General features: G+C 34.8%; 1 protein-coding gene across 2 annotated transcripts in view; it reads left to right on the top strand.

Annotated features, from left to right (window-relative positions):
- Nup62 (nucleoporin 62) overlaps positions 1-14,091 on the top strand; it is a 293,033-nt gene that overhangs the window by 184,236 nt on the left and 94,706 nt on the right. For both annotated transcript variants that reach the window (XM_090384721.1, XM_090384722.1), the window contains exon 8: positions 9,934-10,096. In XM_090384721.1, coding sequence (XP_090240847.1) covers positions 9,934-10,096 — 163 coding nt within the window. The remainder of the gene's footprint in view (positions 1-9,933; positions 10,097-14,091) is intronic.

Genomic DNA, 14,091 nt, shown 5'->3' with positions numbered 1-14,091 from the left:
TGACAGAAAGGTTGCTAAATAGTTAGTTAATAATTCTATATAGGTCATTTATAAATTTTGCAACGAGAAGTATGTTTTTTAACAATTTTCAAAGCTGGAGTTGTCCCGGAAGGGGTACTCAGAGAGCCAGTGTTGCGGAGTCTTGCATGGCCGTCACCTGCCAGTTGCTTCTCCCCCAAGACTTTAATCTTCTCTTCTCCTGCCCTTGTCATTCATGACAACTGGAAAGACTCAAAGAGACGTTTTCGTTAGTTACTCAGTTTTAGGCCAAGCCGGAGTACTAGAAAATCTTTTTCAGTTCTCTATTTGAGATACTACACTAATGACCATTCGTGACTGCGGAACCTTCATCCTGAGTGCCTGGCACTCAGTAGTTGACCAATTTATTTACTGTTTTAAATTTTACAATCCAAAAAAAATGTCAGCAAACAGAATCAATCAAGCAAACTTCATGTCTTGTCAAGGTAAAGTGCTATATTTACTGTAATATTTATTTATTTATTAGAAATTTAAGATGTTTAAACCTGTGTTCGCAAATTTATTGGGTTTCTAACTTTTTTTGTGTTTTACTTACCAAAGTGAAAAAAAATTTTTTTTTTTGAGTTCCCTGCTCCACCCAAATTTTTCCCATAAGACCTGTTGTTTTGAATGTGTGAAATTCCATAACGCAGAGATTTTTAGGAACACTTACCCTGTTATAGCAGAACTGACTGTATTTTTGTTCTTAAAATATGCCATTTTATTTGTTTTCATTTACTGTTTCTTATTAAAATTGTTGTAATAATAGAATAGCAATTGCTTAAAATTGTTGTAATATTATGAGTACTCTTTGAAGTAGCATCAGAGGCTCAGAAAGGAAGTTCGTCTTTATTTTTTTATTTTTTATTATTTTTTTTTTTTTTGTATGAATGATACTAATCTTCACCTCTACTTTCCCTCTTGTTTTGTGTGAATAATACTAACCTTGCTAACTTCTTGTAGCTATTTAGTTGCTTTGTTGGCCTGCCTCCACATGGCAGCACTGGAAACCAGGATGGTAAAGCTAGTCCCGACTTTCAAACATTTCCACCTAAACAAATTCAAACATTTGTATAGGTGAACATTACCACCTATACAAATTCAAAATTAATGAATCAGTCAACTAAGATTTAAGACTGATGCAATGAAAAACTTTATCCATCTTTTATAATCTAATCTTCTATTCCTAAAAAATCAGTTGAGCACACTATTTCTTTATTGTTTGGAAAACTTGATAACTGCTGGCTCTCTAAAAATAGACAAAAGACTATTTTTAGTGAGCCATTATCCATAGACCTTTTGGTTCAAACTATAAATCATAGACACTCATGGATGCTGTTAAGCTTTCCTGTTTTGTTAGAGTAACTGTTAAGGTATCTCCCCTTCCCACTCAGTGCAGCCCTAAACTCTTCATCTCAGAGTGGGACTTGATGAATATCCAATTGAAAATATTCAGGAACAAAGAGATCAAAACATTGTACAGGTGGGGTGATTCAAATTATAAAAGATGGTGAACTGACTCCTTCACAGTAGGTGTATTTGGATGAATAGCTGATGAAAAGAGATTGTTTTGGCTATTTAACTTCAGTTCTTTTGAGAGACTATAGCTACAGTTTTTAATGCAATAAGTGACTAATGCATTTTAAAGATTGTCACTTCTTGCGTTTACTACCCACATTACTTTCAAGTCTGTTAAAACAGAAATGTAAAATAATGTTTACCATTCTCCCAAGAGGGCTACATTTTTGCAATACTCGTCACTCAAAATCCTATATAAAAAGTTCCATGTTTTCTGATGCTCACCCAAACAGCCACCACTACTCCAATGAATGAGAATGTCCTTGTGGTATATTCAGCCTACATTGTTATTGCTTTAGCAGAAAAGAAACAGAAGAATAATATGAAGACTTAGGTGTTAGTGGATACAAAGAGTTTTGGAGGAAGGAACTAAATATATTCGGGAAATTGTAGATTTGCTTTGGAAACCAGTAACTTGGTCATGAATTCCTAAGAACAAAGAGTGTTTCCTTACAGCAGTTGAAAGTCTGCTAGCTAAAAACAATTTATAGATAATAAATTGTCCAATTGTGTTATCAGAAGTGTGAAGTTAGATATTTAACTTAAATATAATCATATTTGGAAAATGAAGTCATCATCCAGTAATGCTATTTAGAGAAACTTTTGAACCAACTTGAAAAAAAAAAAAAAATCAGTTTTGCAAAAAAAATAAAAAATAAAAATAAATAAACAAATAAATAAAAAAAATAAAGAAAACATGCCTGCACACATTTACATTTCTTCAGAACTTCTACATCTCATTGTTGAAGGTAAAGAAATAGATATTTTTTTGATCAGTTTTCTCAGTTTCAGTGTGGAAACTTACCAGATGTTATTATAAAAAATAGAAAACATTAATGTACAGTGGTCCTTGTTCTTGGAACTGAACTACCATCAGGGGTAGAAGCAATGATTTTTGCTTTTGTAAAGGAGACCACCACAGTAGTCTCAAGACAGCTTTTTAAAATTCTATACATTGGGACCATGAGATTATGAGAAACCAATTCTAAATGTGAAGTATTTAGAGAAATAATCATAGAACCTACTAGGCTTTACACACCAACTAAGAAATACTGTTCAAGGCATAAACCTAAATAGATGTCAGATGAACTAATGAGACTCATGGTCTCATTAGTTCATCTGACATTAGTTCAACTAAAGAGAAGAAAAGTGCAGGGGATGCATATAAATTATCAGGTGATACAGAAGCTTGTGGTAGATATAAATTAGTCTGCAATCAAGTCACAAAGGAGATTGGAAAAGCCAGTGGGAGATTATGAGAAATATTTGACAAAGAAAATAAATCAATGCCTTCTTTACTTAAGAAAATACTAAAGGCTGGGGGTGAATCATATTGGTCCACCTGATATTGATGGTTTAACTATTGATGATTCTGCTCAGGATGCTGGCAAATTGAACAGGTATTTTGCATCTACATTCACGAGGAATTCTTTAAGGAAGTGGATGGCAGAAGTTTATCTAACAGGAAGCTAATTGATTTTGTAATAACAGAGAAGGACGTGGACCAGAAATTGCTGAAGTTAAACATAAAAAAGATGCCAAGGTAGATGGGATCTACACAAACAAAAGATGAAGAGTAATTACAGACACGTTAACTTAACTTCTGTTCCAGGGAAAATAATGGAGTCTCTGGTTAAAGAAGTAATGCAGGAACAAATAGACAGGAGTGCAGTTATACTTCGGTCACAGCATGGGTTCATTAATAGGTTATCTTGTCCGACCAATTTGATTGGACACTATGCAATAACAAAGGAACTGGATGCAAAAAAATCATTTTCATATCATATACAGTCATCCCTAGATTTGTGCAGTTTTTTTTGCACGGTCAGGTATTTACTACCAAAATTTTAGATTCCAGATCGTGCAGTGAGTTCCACTACCTGCGAAATTTTTGTTTACGAAGCTTCAAAAATAGGAATGAAGAGCAGATTTTGAATTATTATTTGTTTTTTACATGATTGAAGATTTCATTGAAGGAGAAAACATTTCACCGTAATAACGTAAAATCCCACAGAATTCCAGCTGTCAGCATTATTGCAAATGCAATAAGTTCAAGTTTACTACCCATTTATAATTAGATTACACTAACAGGAAAGCCCAATAAACCGAAAAGTTCAAATTGTTTTTATTGTTTTATGATCGTGACCTCTAGAAATGTGCTTTAGAAAAATATCAAAATGACATTCAAAATTGATTCTTATAACCAAACATAGCAATAAATGGTGGTGTGTTTCGGTTATTTTTGAAACAACTTCCTCATTCGGGAACCCCCCTTCATCAGTTATCCTGCGTTAGCTGTTCAGACAGAATCTTTTTCTGGTTTGCACAACGTAAAGTGTTTTAATCGGTAAGCATTGCTTTTGCTGATTTAATATTTTTTGTCTATATAAAGTGTGTGTTTAATTGGTGCTTAAAATGAAGAAAGCTACAACAAAAAAACAGTTTTAAATTTAGTGGAAAAATTAAAAATCGTTATGAAGTTAGAAAATTACGAAAAGGCTGTGACATTGACCAAGAAATACAGCATAAATGAATCTAGCATTCGATGAATTAGGGAAAATGCTGAGAGAATTAAAAGTTCAGTTATCTGTTCCACGTCATTGGCTAAAAGGAAAAAAGTGCTACAAAAGTGAGAAATCCGTTAATAGAGAAAATGGAAAAATTACTTTGTTTAAAAAATTTTAATCAAAAGAGCATGCTTCTTAGTTCAGATATTATTCGTGCCAAAGCTCTGCAGATTTTTAATTGCTTACAAGAAGAAGAATCTGGTCCATCCAATGCAGACAATGCATCTAATGTAAGGGTAGTGTTAAAATTTTAAAAAATGTCAGTCTTCACAATCTAAAATTAACGGGTGAAGCAGCCAGTGCAGATATGGAAGCTGCTTCTTTGTATCCGAAAACTTTCAAGGATGTTATTACGACTGAGAGCTATCTAGCAAGTCAAGTGTTTAATGCTGATGAGACCGGCTTATTTTGGAAGCGTATGCCAAGCCGAGCATTGATTTAAAAAGAAGAGAAAACCACCCCAGGTTTCAAAGCTGCAAAAGATGGGTTAACACTTTTGTTATGTGGCATTGCAGAGGATGATTTTAAGTGTAAACCGCTTCTAATTTATATGTCAGAAAATCCTGATGCTTTTAAAGGAATATCAAAAAGGTCCTTACCAGTTCATTGGAAATTGAGCAAAAAAAGCCTGGATGACAGCTAAAATCTTAGAGGATTGGTTGTTAAATTGCTTTTGCATCAAAACAAAAAGAGGAACACAGCATTCAAAATCTTGCTCATTCTTGACAGTGCGCCCAGTTATCCTGCACATTTGTCTGATCTGCAGCCAAATGTGAAAGTTACCTTTCTTCTAGCAAATACAAGTTTGTTAATTCAGCCGATGGGCCAAGGATGTTATAGCTTCTATTAAACTTTATTACCTAAGAAGATATTTTTTTTACAGTTGGTAGAAGCCACTGATGGAATAGGCAGTCTTTCAATTCAAGATTATTGGTGAAATTATAACATTCTTGATGCTGCAAAAAGTATTGAATTCATGTGGAGTCACAAGTTAAGAACTCAACAATGAATGCAGTGTCAAAAAAGCTGTGGCCATAAAGCTGCACTAAAGAAGCCACTGTCGAAATGCCGAATATAGTTGAGATTGTGAGAATTGGAAAAATGATTAGCGGAGAGAGATTTGAAGAACTGGAACCAGCAGATATCACAGAAGTCCTTGAATCTCATAGAGAACAATTAAAAAGAGAGAACAATTATCAATGGACAATATTTTTTTGCAATGTGAGGAAGAAAACAAAAATGATAAAAACGAAGAAGATGCACACAAAAATTTTACTGCAAAGAGACTAGCTGAGTTTTTAAGACTTGCAAATCAGCTTACCCAAGAAGCTCTGGATATGGATCCTAATTTGGAAATGAGTTTAAAGTTTTGCAGAACTTTATCGTTAGCTTTAGTTCCTTATGAAGAAATTTATAGAGGAAAAAACAGCGTGCTTCTAAGCAAACAATTTTAACTAATTTTTTTCAAAAAGTGCTAGATATTGTTGCAAGTTTAACACAGGAAAACAGCGACGAAGAAGCAATGAATTTAGATTAAAAATCTAGAGGTATTAGCAAGATTAATTTTTATGGGCATGTTTGTAATTTTTGACCCTTTTTTTTGTGTGTGTGTGTGTGTGTGTGTGTGTGTGTGTGTGTGTGTGTGTGTGTGTGTGTGTGTGTGTGTGTGTGTGTGTGTGTGTGTGTGTGTACAGGTATGGAACCCTCATGTCATATAAACTGTTTTGCATTTCGTGGATTTGGACTGCACAGTGTTTTCTTGGAACGTAACCCCACCGCAAATTGGGGGATGACTGTACTTGGATTTCAGCAAAGCTTTTCATACTGTTGCACATAAAAGACTACTGTGAAAATTGGAGCATTGTGGCATTAAGGGCAAGTTACTGATGTGGATGAAGGGATGGTTGAGTTGGTATTAATCGGACACTGCTCTTTGTGGACTAATGTTATTAGTGGAGTCCCACAGGGTTTGGTGCTGAGCCCATTTTTGTGTTCTATATTTATTAATGACATTGATGAACATATATCAGTTTTAATGTCTAAGTTTGTAGATGATACAAAGGTTGGCAGGATTTTTAATGACAGTATTCAGGGTAAGGTACTGCAATGAGATCTAAATAATTTAGGCAGATGGGCTGTGAAATGGCAGTTGAAGTTTAACATTGACAAATTCAAGATAGTTCATATGGGTAACGGTAATCCCAGTGTCACGTACCAACTGTGTGGTGCTACACTTAGGGTAGTTGAAAATGAAGACCTGGGAGTAATTGTGCAGCCAAGGATGAAGTTCTTTGAGAGTGTAGACAGGCTGCCAGGATAGCTAAAGGGTTTTGTCAGTGATATACAGGAATTTTTCTTGGAGGGATAAAGAGGTAATTATCCCATTGTATGAGGCAATGGCCAGGCCACATTGAGCACTGCATACAGGTTTGGAAACCTTGTTTTAGGAAGTATCTAGAGCTGCTGGAATGGGTAAAGAGAAGGGCAACGATATTGGTGAAGGGAATGAAAGGGTGGTCTCACCAAGGAAGGCTTCAGTTCTGCAAATTGCAGTGTCTGGAGACTAAGTACCGGTAAGCTGATCTGATTGAGGTGGCTATGGTTTGTCAATCTTAGTGTTGATGGAATTCTTCCTCTTGTTTAGACTATGCACCCAAGGGGTCATAAATTCAAATTGCAGAAGGATGGTTGCAGAATAGGTGTGCAGAAGTTTGCCACTAGCTGATTGGTGATTGATCGCTGGAACAAGCTTCCATCCATTGTTGTAGAAGTGGATAGTGTGAATAAATTCAAGGAAGAACTAGAGAAACTTTTTGGAAGGGATAGATAGGTGAAATAGGTGGCTTTTTTTTTTTTTTTTTTTTTTTTTGGCTGATGCTGTATAAGCTTGCTTTCTTGCATCATTTGCCACAACAAACCATAATAATAATAATTTCCCAAGGAAGTGTTTTAATAATTTTTCATAACAATGACAAGTGTTAGATAATATTCAGTCATGTGGGAGGGAACTGCATTCAGATGTTCTCTCTTTTGTGCAATTTATGCTCTTAATAGTGAAATCTAAACAGCAGTACATTCAAAAACCTTGACTCAACATATTAAGTCAAGGTTTTTGAACTAGCAAAGTCTTCTTGTTCAAAAGTTTGTTGAAGCAATCACAATCAACTGTTGTCTCTAAGACTGGTCTACAAAGAAATCCACAAGCATAAAACGTTATATAAGCTAATTTAGAAACATACTGTACTGGTAAACAAATCGATGGCTGTATTTTAATATAAAATATGTATTTTATCAGTGAAAGTGAATGTCTGGTGCAGTGTGAACCAGACATTCACCTTGTGAACTATAAAAAAAAAAAAAACTGCTTTCAACACTGTCAGATTTTTTTGAAATATTGCAAATGACTGGTCAAAAAATTTCACTCAGGAATGCAATTCCTCCAACAGTTACATTAGCAATTAAGTTAAAATATTTGGCCAGTGAGATTCATTTATCAGTTGAATTATGTTCTTAAGATTTTGGAAGTGGTCAGTATCAAACACAGTTGATTGTTGATTAAATGTAGAACTTTTAGTTAATTGTATAAAATATCTTTTTTGCTATTCTCACTTTCACTTGGAGGGTATCCTAGTGTTCTATTCCTTTAGCATTCTGTCTTATCTGATTTTTATCTGACAAAAAGATTATACTCAACAGATTAGGCATAATAATCAAAAAGTGTGTAATTAGGTTTGGTATTAGAGCTGCAATATATAGTTGCTGATTTTGAGGTGGCTGTTCACAGTGCTGTCAGTGCTCTTTGGCAAAAACCAGATACAGCTGAGTGCATCGTTTTGGGTGTCAGTTTCATTCAGGGAGGCTTGGTTCCAAAAAATTCATGAATTAGGTTTGGTCTCTGAATATAAAAAGTTGGAATCACTTGTGATAAAATGGATGGGATATTTGGCTGGCATTCCAGTTTTGAATGCTCATAAAGTTGACAATTAATTTATGGTTATAATACCCAATAATGCAAGATGTTGACTCATCTTGCTGATTACTATATATTCCTCATATATAGACTAGAATGCTTGTGAAAGTTATCTTATCAGAAGCAAGAATTGCAGAAAACTGATTGTAGTCTAGGGTGGATTACAAATGACTTAAAGTTACTCCTAAATCAAATTCAGATTTTTATAAAACTCATCCATCCATCCATTCATGCATTTAAATATATTAAATAATTTTTAAACAAATTTGTATTAAAATTATGAGTACCATTTGAAATGAAATTATTCTTATTGCAGACGTCGAACATCACAAGTGGATAAATTGTTAATGTGAGTTAGATAAATTGTAATATCACTAGATTTGATTTCATTGAATGCATTTCAAAACTCTACAGTTCATAAGAAATTTGTTAATGATGTTTATAATAAAATTCTTTTTGGGGCTCACATCTTGTGAGTATGGGCTTGGCACACCCAGGGTCCTGAGCTGGATATCATCTTCTCTTTCTTGGTGATTCCCTTCTACTTCTGGGGGCTTACATCTGGTGAGTATGGGCTTGGCACACCCGGGGTCCTGAGCTGGATATCATCTTCTCTTTCTTGGTGATTCCCTTCTACTTCTGGGGGCTTACATCTGGTGAGTATGGGCTTGGCACACCCGGGGTCCCGAGCTGATATCATCATTCTTCTCTTTCTAGGTGATTCCCTTTCTCTCTCTCTCTCTCTCTCTCTCTCTCTCTCTCTCTCTCTCTCTCTCTCTCTCTCTCTCTCTCTTTCTCTCTCTCATATATATATATAGACCAAAAATTTTTTTTTTTTTGGCTGGTTCAGCATGAGCCTCAGGCTTCCTTGTGCACCATATTGCTAATAATAATTACTAATATATATTTAAATAATATTTCTTAATTTAATACTGGAATAATTTTCCACTGTGATCGATATTTTTTAAGTTTCCAGGCTATTAATAACTACCATTCCATTTATTTGTGCCGCTATTTTCCAGTTTGTTGCCTTTAAATCTGTTTCATATAGGCCTGTAAAAAAACTTCCTCTTTATGTTTGCATTTTGTTTCATTGTCTCTCTCCACAACATGCAGACATAGGAGAGATTTACATTTCAGCTCACACTACTTTCTGAAATCTTGACAATTTCATTGACTGCAGTGCGCAAGGAACAATCACTCTTTCATTGCATGTTTACGTCTAGTAAATAGCAGCACTAGCTCTTCTCTCATAACATCAGTCTTGTTTTCCAGTTGCCACACTGTATTTTTAATGAAACAGTCATGTTTCAAAACAAAATATGATGAGCGTCTATTTAATTTACCTTGGGATGGTCATTACATGGTAATACCCATTTTAAGTTGGGAAAGAAAAAAAAAAATGTGATGAAAGTTCCATAAATGGCCCAGTTACAAAATTAAGATTATTAAGGATGGCAGCAGAACCTGCATTAACGTAACAGTACAGAGAAATATATATTACCTGGTAAATTAATTTGTAGTAATTGTTTTTTCTTATAGTGACGTTTTAAAAAAATTAAATTAAAATAATAAAAATTGACTAATACATAAGATATGCAGGAATCTAATACTTTATACAGAACTTGAGAAGATATATTTAGATAATTTACAACTGAGGAAGATAAGAATTTTCTGGATAGATTTAATTTAATGTGTTAATAGAATTTTTGAATAGCTACTTATAATAAACCTTTTATGAAATTTGAAATTAATTTATTTAATATTCGTTTACATATATTTTATTATATTTGTTAACAGGACATCAGCTCCTATAGTGCCCTCTACGACAATGAACTTTCGTCAACTTGAAGATACAATAAATAAATGGAAATTAGAATTGGAAGAACAAGAAAGAATTTTTTTAAATCAAGCAACTCAAGTTAATGCATGGGATCGATTATTGGTAACTAATGGAGAAAAGGTTAGCATCACCAAGACATTATATGAAAAAGTTATTATTATACAAGTTTTATGCATTCAGTGAAGTACTGTTATTAGTATTTATTGTAAGTATAGATCAGTCAGTTAAAAACAGTTGACATGTTTAGCTTGCAGTAATATTGATAAATGGATATAAGTTAACAAGAGAGGTATAAGAGTAAGAATTGATGAATAGTTCCCATGTATGCTTAAATTAAATGAAAGGAATTTCTTTCATCTTAATTTGAAAAAAAAAAAGTTTTTTTCAGCCTTAATATACAATACAAAAGGCACCAGATTTGCTTTTATTTTCTGACTCCTGCACTTATTCCTGTTGATATTTTGTAGGTATTTCTTTTTGTTTTCATTGAATTTGAATGAGGAAAATGGAAATATCCATTGCTTACAGTCAAGTTTTACGCTTAGCACCTGAATTTTAACTCTATTTTTTTTTTTTTGTAGAGTATTTGTTAGATAATATCAAATTGATTCCATTACTTCACATTTTAGAAAATTTTTTTATATCCTTTGGCATTATTGTGTTTCAGGGTGGAATGATTTCCTTATGCCTTCTAATTTGTCCTGCATAAAAATTTTGTAGGGAATGCTAAATTACTTATATAAAAACAAATTACTTATATATAGGATGGACCATGACTAACAAGCAGAAATAATTGTAAGCTTATTTAAATAGTCTTCAAATCAGAGGAGTTTGTAAGAGATTCAGTTGAAGCTGTGTTGGCTTACTCTGGCTTCTGTCTTGGAGGGAGGGAAGCTAGAACTCTGTATGTTGAGTATGTATGGTGTTTCATGTTGGGAAGGCTGTGTGTATGTGATATCTTCTTGTATAAAACTGTTTGAAGGCTAGCAGCACAGAGTTGTGATTCTGAGCTCTGAAACCCTGTTACCCCTTTTCGGTTCTTGAGACAATGAGATGGAAGGCAAGGTAAGATGGGATAATACTGTGAAACAAAGTAAGCCACACATTTTAGGTTTACTTTTTTCACCTATTATATCTCCTTTTGTTTTTTTATTAACATTTTATGTAATCTTTTCCTGATGATGTGCTGTGTAAAGATTTTAAGGTCTGTGACATTGACTATTGTTTGATATATGCAAAGGCCAACAAGCAAATGGTAGAATTAGAATCATAACCTTGATTAAATAGCATACCTACCAACTCTCTGGATTTACAACAGAATATCCATTGTTCTTACTGAATTTGTCTTCTCTATCTCACCATTATAATATAGTTGGTGACAGAGTTTCCTCCATCATTTTGTTAAAACTGTTTTTCTCCACCATTTGCTTTTTTGCAAAACTAGTAAAACTATGTAAAGATCGGAATATTTTAAAAAAAACTTTGCCAAATTTTGTTCATTGCAAATTAAGAAAAAAAAAAAAAATTGTCAAATTTTCCATTAATGAATTGGCCATCATATAGGCTATTCTACATTGCAAAATAGAAATGCAGGATAACAGCCTTATTCTCAGTAATGTCTGATCATTTCATCATACTTAATTGGTGTGAAAGTACTCAACACTGTCCTTTAATAAGATGCTGAAATAATACAGCATAAATTTTCAAAAGATGTATATGCAAGATTTATTTTCATGTACGGATAGGCCCCACTTTACCACACTTCATTTTACGCTGTTTTCACATTAACGCTCTTTTAAAATAATAATTTAAAAAAAAACATAAATTTGAAAACAAGTGTAAATGCAGCACAGGAAGTGGGTAGTACCTAGGCAACACTAATGTTGACATCAGTTGCTTTCTCCTCATCTGCCAGTGTGCACGTGTTGTGAGCAGTGCCTTAATTTTAATAATTCCTGTGTTCATATTTTAAATAATTTGTGCAACCATGTCTTCTAAGCATAATGGTGAATCTGTGCCTGCCTGCACATGTTTAAAAAAAGTAGCAAATCTCTAACGATTGAAGTGAAAATGGACATTATTTGTTCTATGGACTCTGGTGAGCAGCATTCAGAGGTGTGTTATGACCTTAAACTTAAAATAACATTCCTGTAACACAGGCAGGGGTTATGGACAAGACTAAGAGCTTGTTCAATAAAATTAATAGGGAATTGGGATGGACTGAATCGTTTTCAGCTAGCAGAGGCTGGTTTTCCTGGTTCAAAAACCAGACCAGAATTCACAATGTAAAAATTACTGGTAAGCAAGCTAGCACCAACACTGCAGGTGCTTAGGAATATTCTTTTGTATTCCAAACGTTAATGAATGAAGGCTGCTGCACCCCTGACTTGATCTTTAATGTTAATAAAACAGTTTGGTACTGGAAGAAGATGCCTGGTAGGATGTATATAGCCTGTGAACGAAGGCCTGTCCCTGGTTTTAAGGCTGAAAAAGATCGGTTTACATTACTTCTGGGTGGTAATGCACCAGGCACTTTTAAGTTAAAGCCAATGTTGGTGTGCCATTCAGAGAATCTGTGTTGTTATGAAGGACATTGAAGACTCCACTTCCTGTTTTCTGGTGCTTTGATAAGAAGGCATGGGTCTCCCAGACCCTTTTTAGTGAATAGTACACTTCATACCTTTGTCCAGAGGTGGCCCAATTTTGTGCAGCAAACAACTTGTCCAAAAACGTTGTTTTAGTCCTGGGCATCCAGGCAACCAGCCAACTTTGAAGATATCCTTAACAACGTTCTGAATGTGAAGATTGTTTATTTGCCACCCAATACCACATCACTGCAGCCAATGGATCAGGGCATTATTGCGACCTTCAAGGTGTACTTATTTACGTACGACCTTCAAAGGGATTGTTGAGACCGGGCAGCCATCTAACTCAGTGACTGAGGGACTAGACTACTGGAAGTCCTACAACATCCTTAAGGCCATGAGTAACATTACTGCAGCCTGGAGAGAAGTGTCGCAATCATGCATGAATGGTGTTTGGAGGAAATTGAGGCTTGATATAGTGTCTTATTTTCCTGAGTTTGAGCCAGTTTCAACAGTGGCTGAGGATGTTGGCCTTGACAAGGTTGACATTGATGATTGCTGGAACAAACTTCTGTGTCGTTGTAAAAGTTGATAGCTTAAATAGATTCAAGGTAGAACTAGACAGACATTTGGAGCGAGTGGATTGGTAAAATGAGAAGGGTGTGTTTTTTTTTTTTTTGCTGATCCTATATAAGCTTTCTGTCTTGCATCATGTGCCTTTGCTAATGCTAAAGATGTCAGTCAGTTGCTGCAAAGCCATGGTGAGCCTGTTTCAAAGGAGAACTTAGAGGAGCTGGCTGCACAACTGGCTAACCAGAATTCTGAGGAGGAGGAGCAGGAGATTGTGCCAATTAGGACCCTCACCATAAACACAATTCAATCAGCTTTATGCAAACAGGCTGTGATGATGACCCAGACTGGGAATGCAGCTCTTCCATCCAACACAGTTTTTACTAACATATTGAAGCTCTACTACAATATGTTAGAAGAGAGAAAGAATCACCAGACGTCATTGCTGCAGTTCTTTTCTAAGGCCAAAGAACCTGCAGAACCTGTCAACCCTCCATCAAGCCCATCCCATTAACTCTGCACCACTGTCAAAGAACATCAATAAGGGGATCAGACAGTGGCATTACTACATACTCCCAAGATGACTCTACAGGAATGAAGTACTAAGTTAAATTTTTATTTTATACTTATAATTTATCAAAAAATATTTATATCTTGTAATTATCACAGTTATGTACCTGTTCTGCAGTATAGCCACCATTTTCAATTCTTTTCTGAAGCTGGGCAGAGTAAGAGCATGCAGCTTCATCATAGGCTGAACATATATCACCCGATATAGCCATTTTGGTTATTCCATGCCACTTTTTTGTGTTTTCCATCCATTACTTGCAGTGAATGATGTGGGCTCATTTCCACGAAGATCATTATGGAATTTTTTTTAGCTTGGGTTTGCAGATGAGGTCCAGATAGAGGTGTGCCTTCAAATCGTTCTTGAACAAACCACTGAAATGCTGCTTTATC

The sequence above is a fragment of the Mastigoproctus giganteus genome, chromosome 11, assembly GCF_048544385.1.
Source record: "Mastigoproctus giganteus isolate SK-2022 chromosome 11, ASM4854438v1, whole genome shotgun sequence".
In the NCBI taxonomy this organism is placed as follows: Eukaryota; Metazoa; Arthropoda; class Arachnida; order Uropygi; family Thelyphonidae; genus Mastigoproctus; species Mastigoproctus giganteus.
Note: the sequence above shows the minus strand (reverse complement) of the source record. Positions and strands in the feature narration are given on the sequence as shown.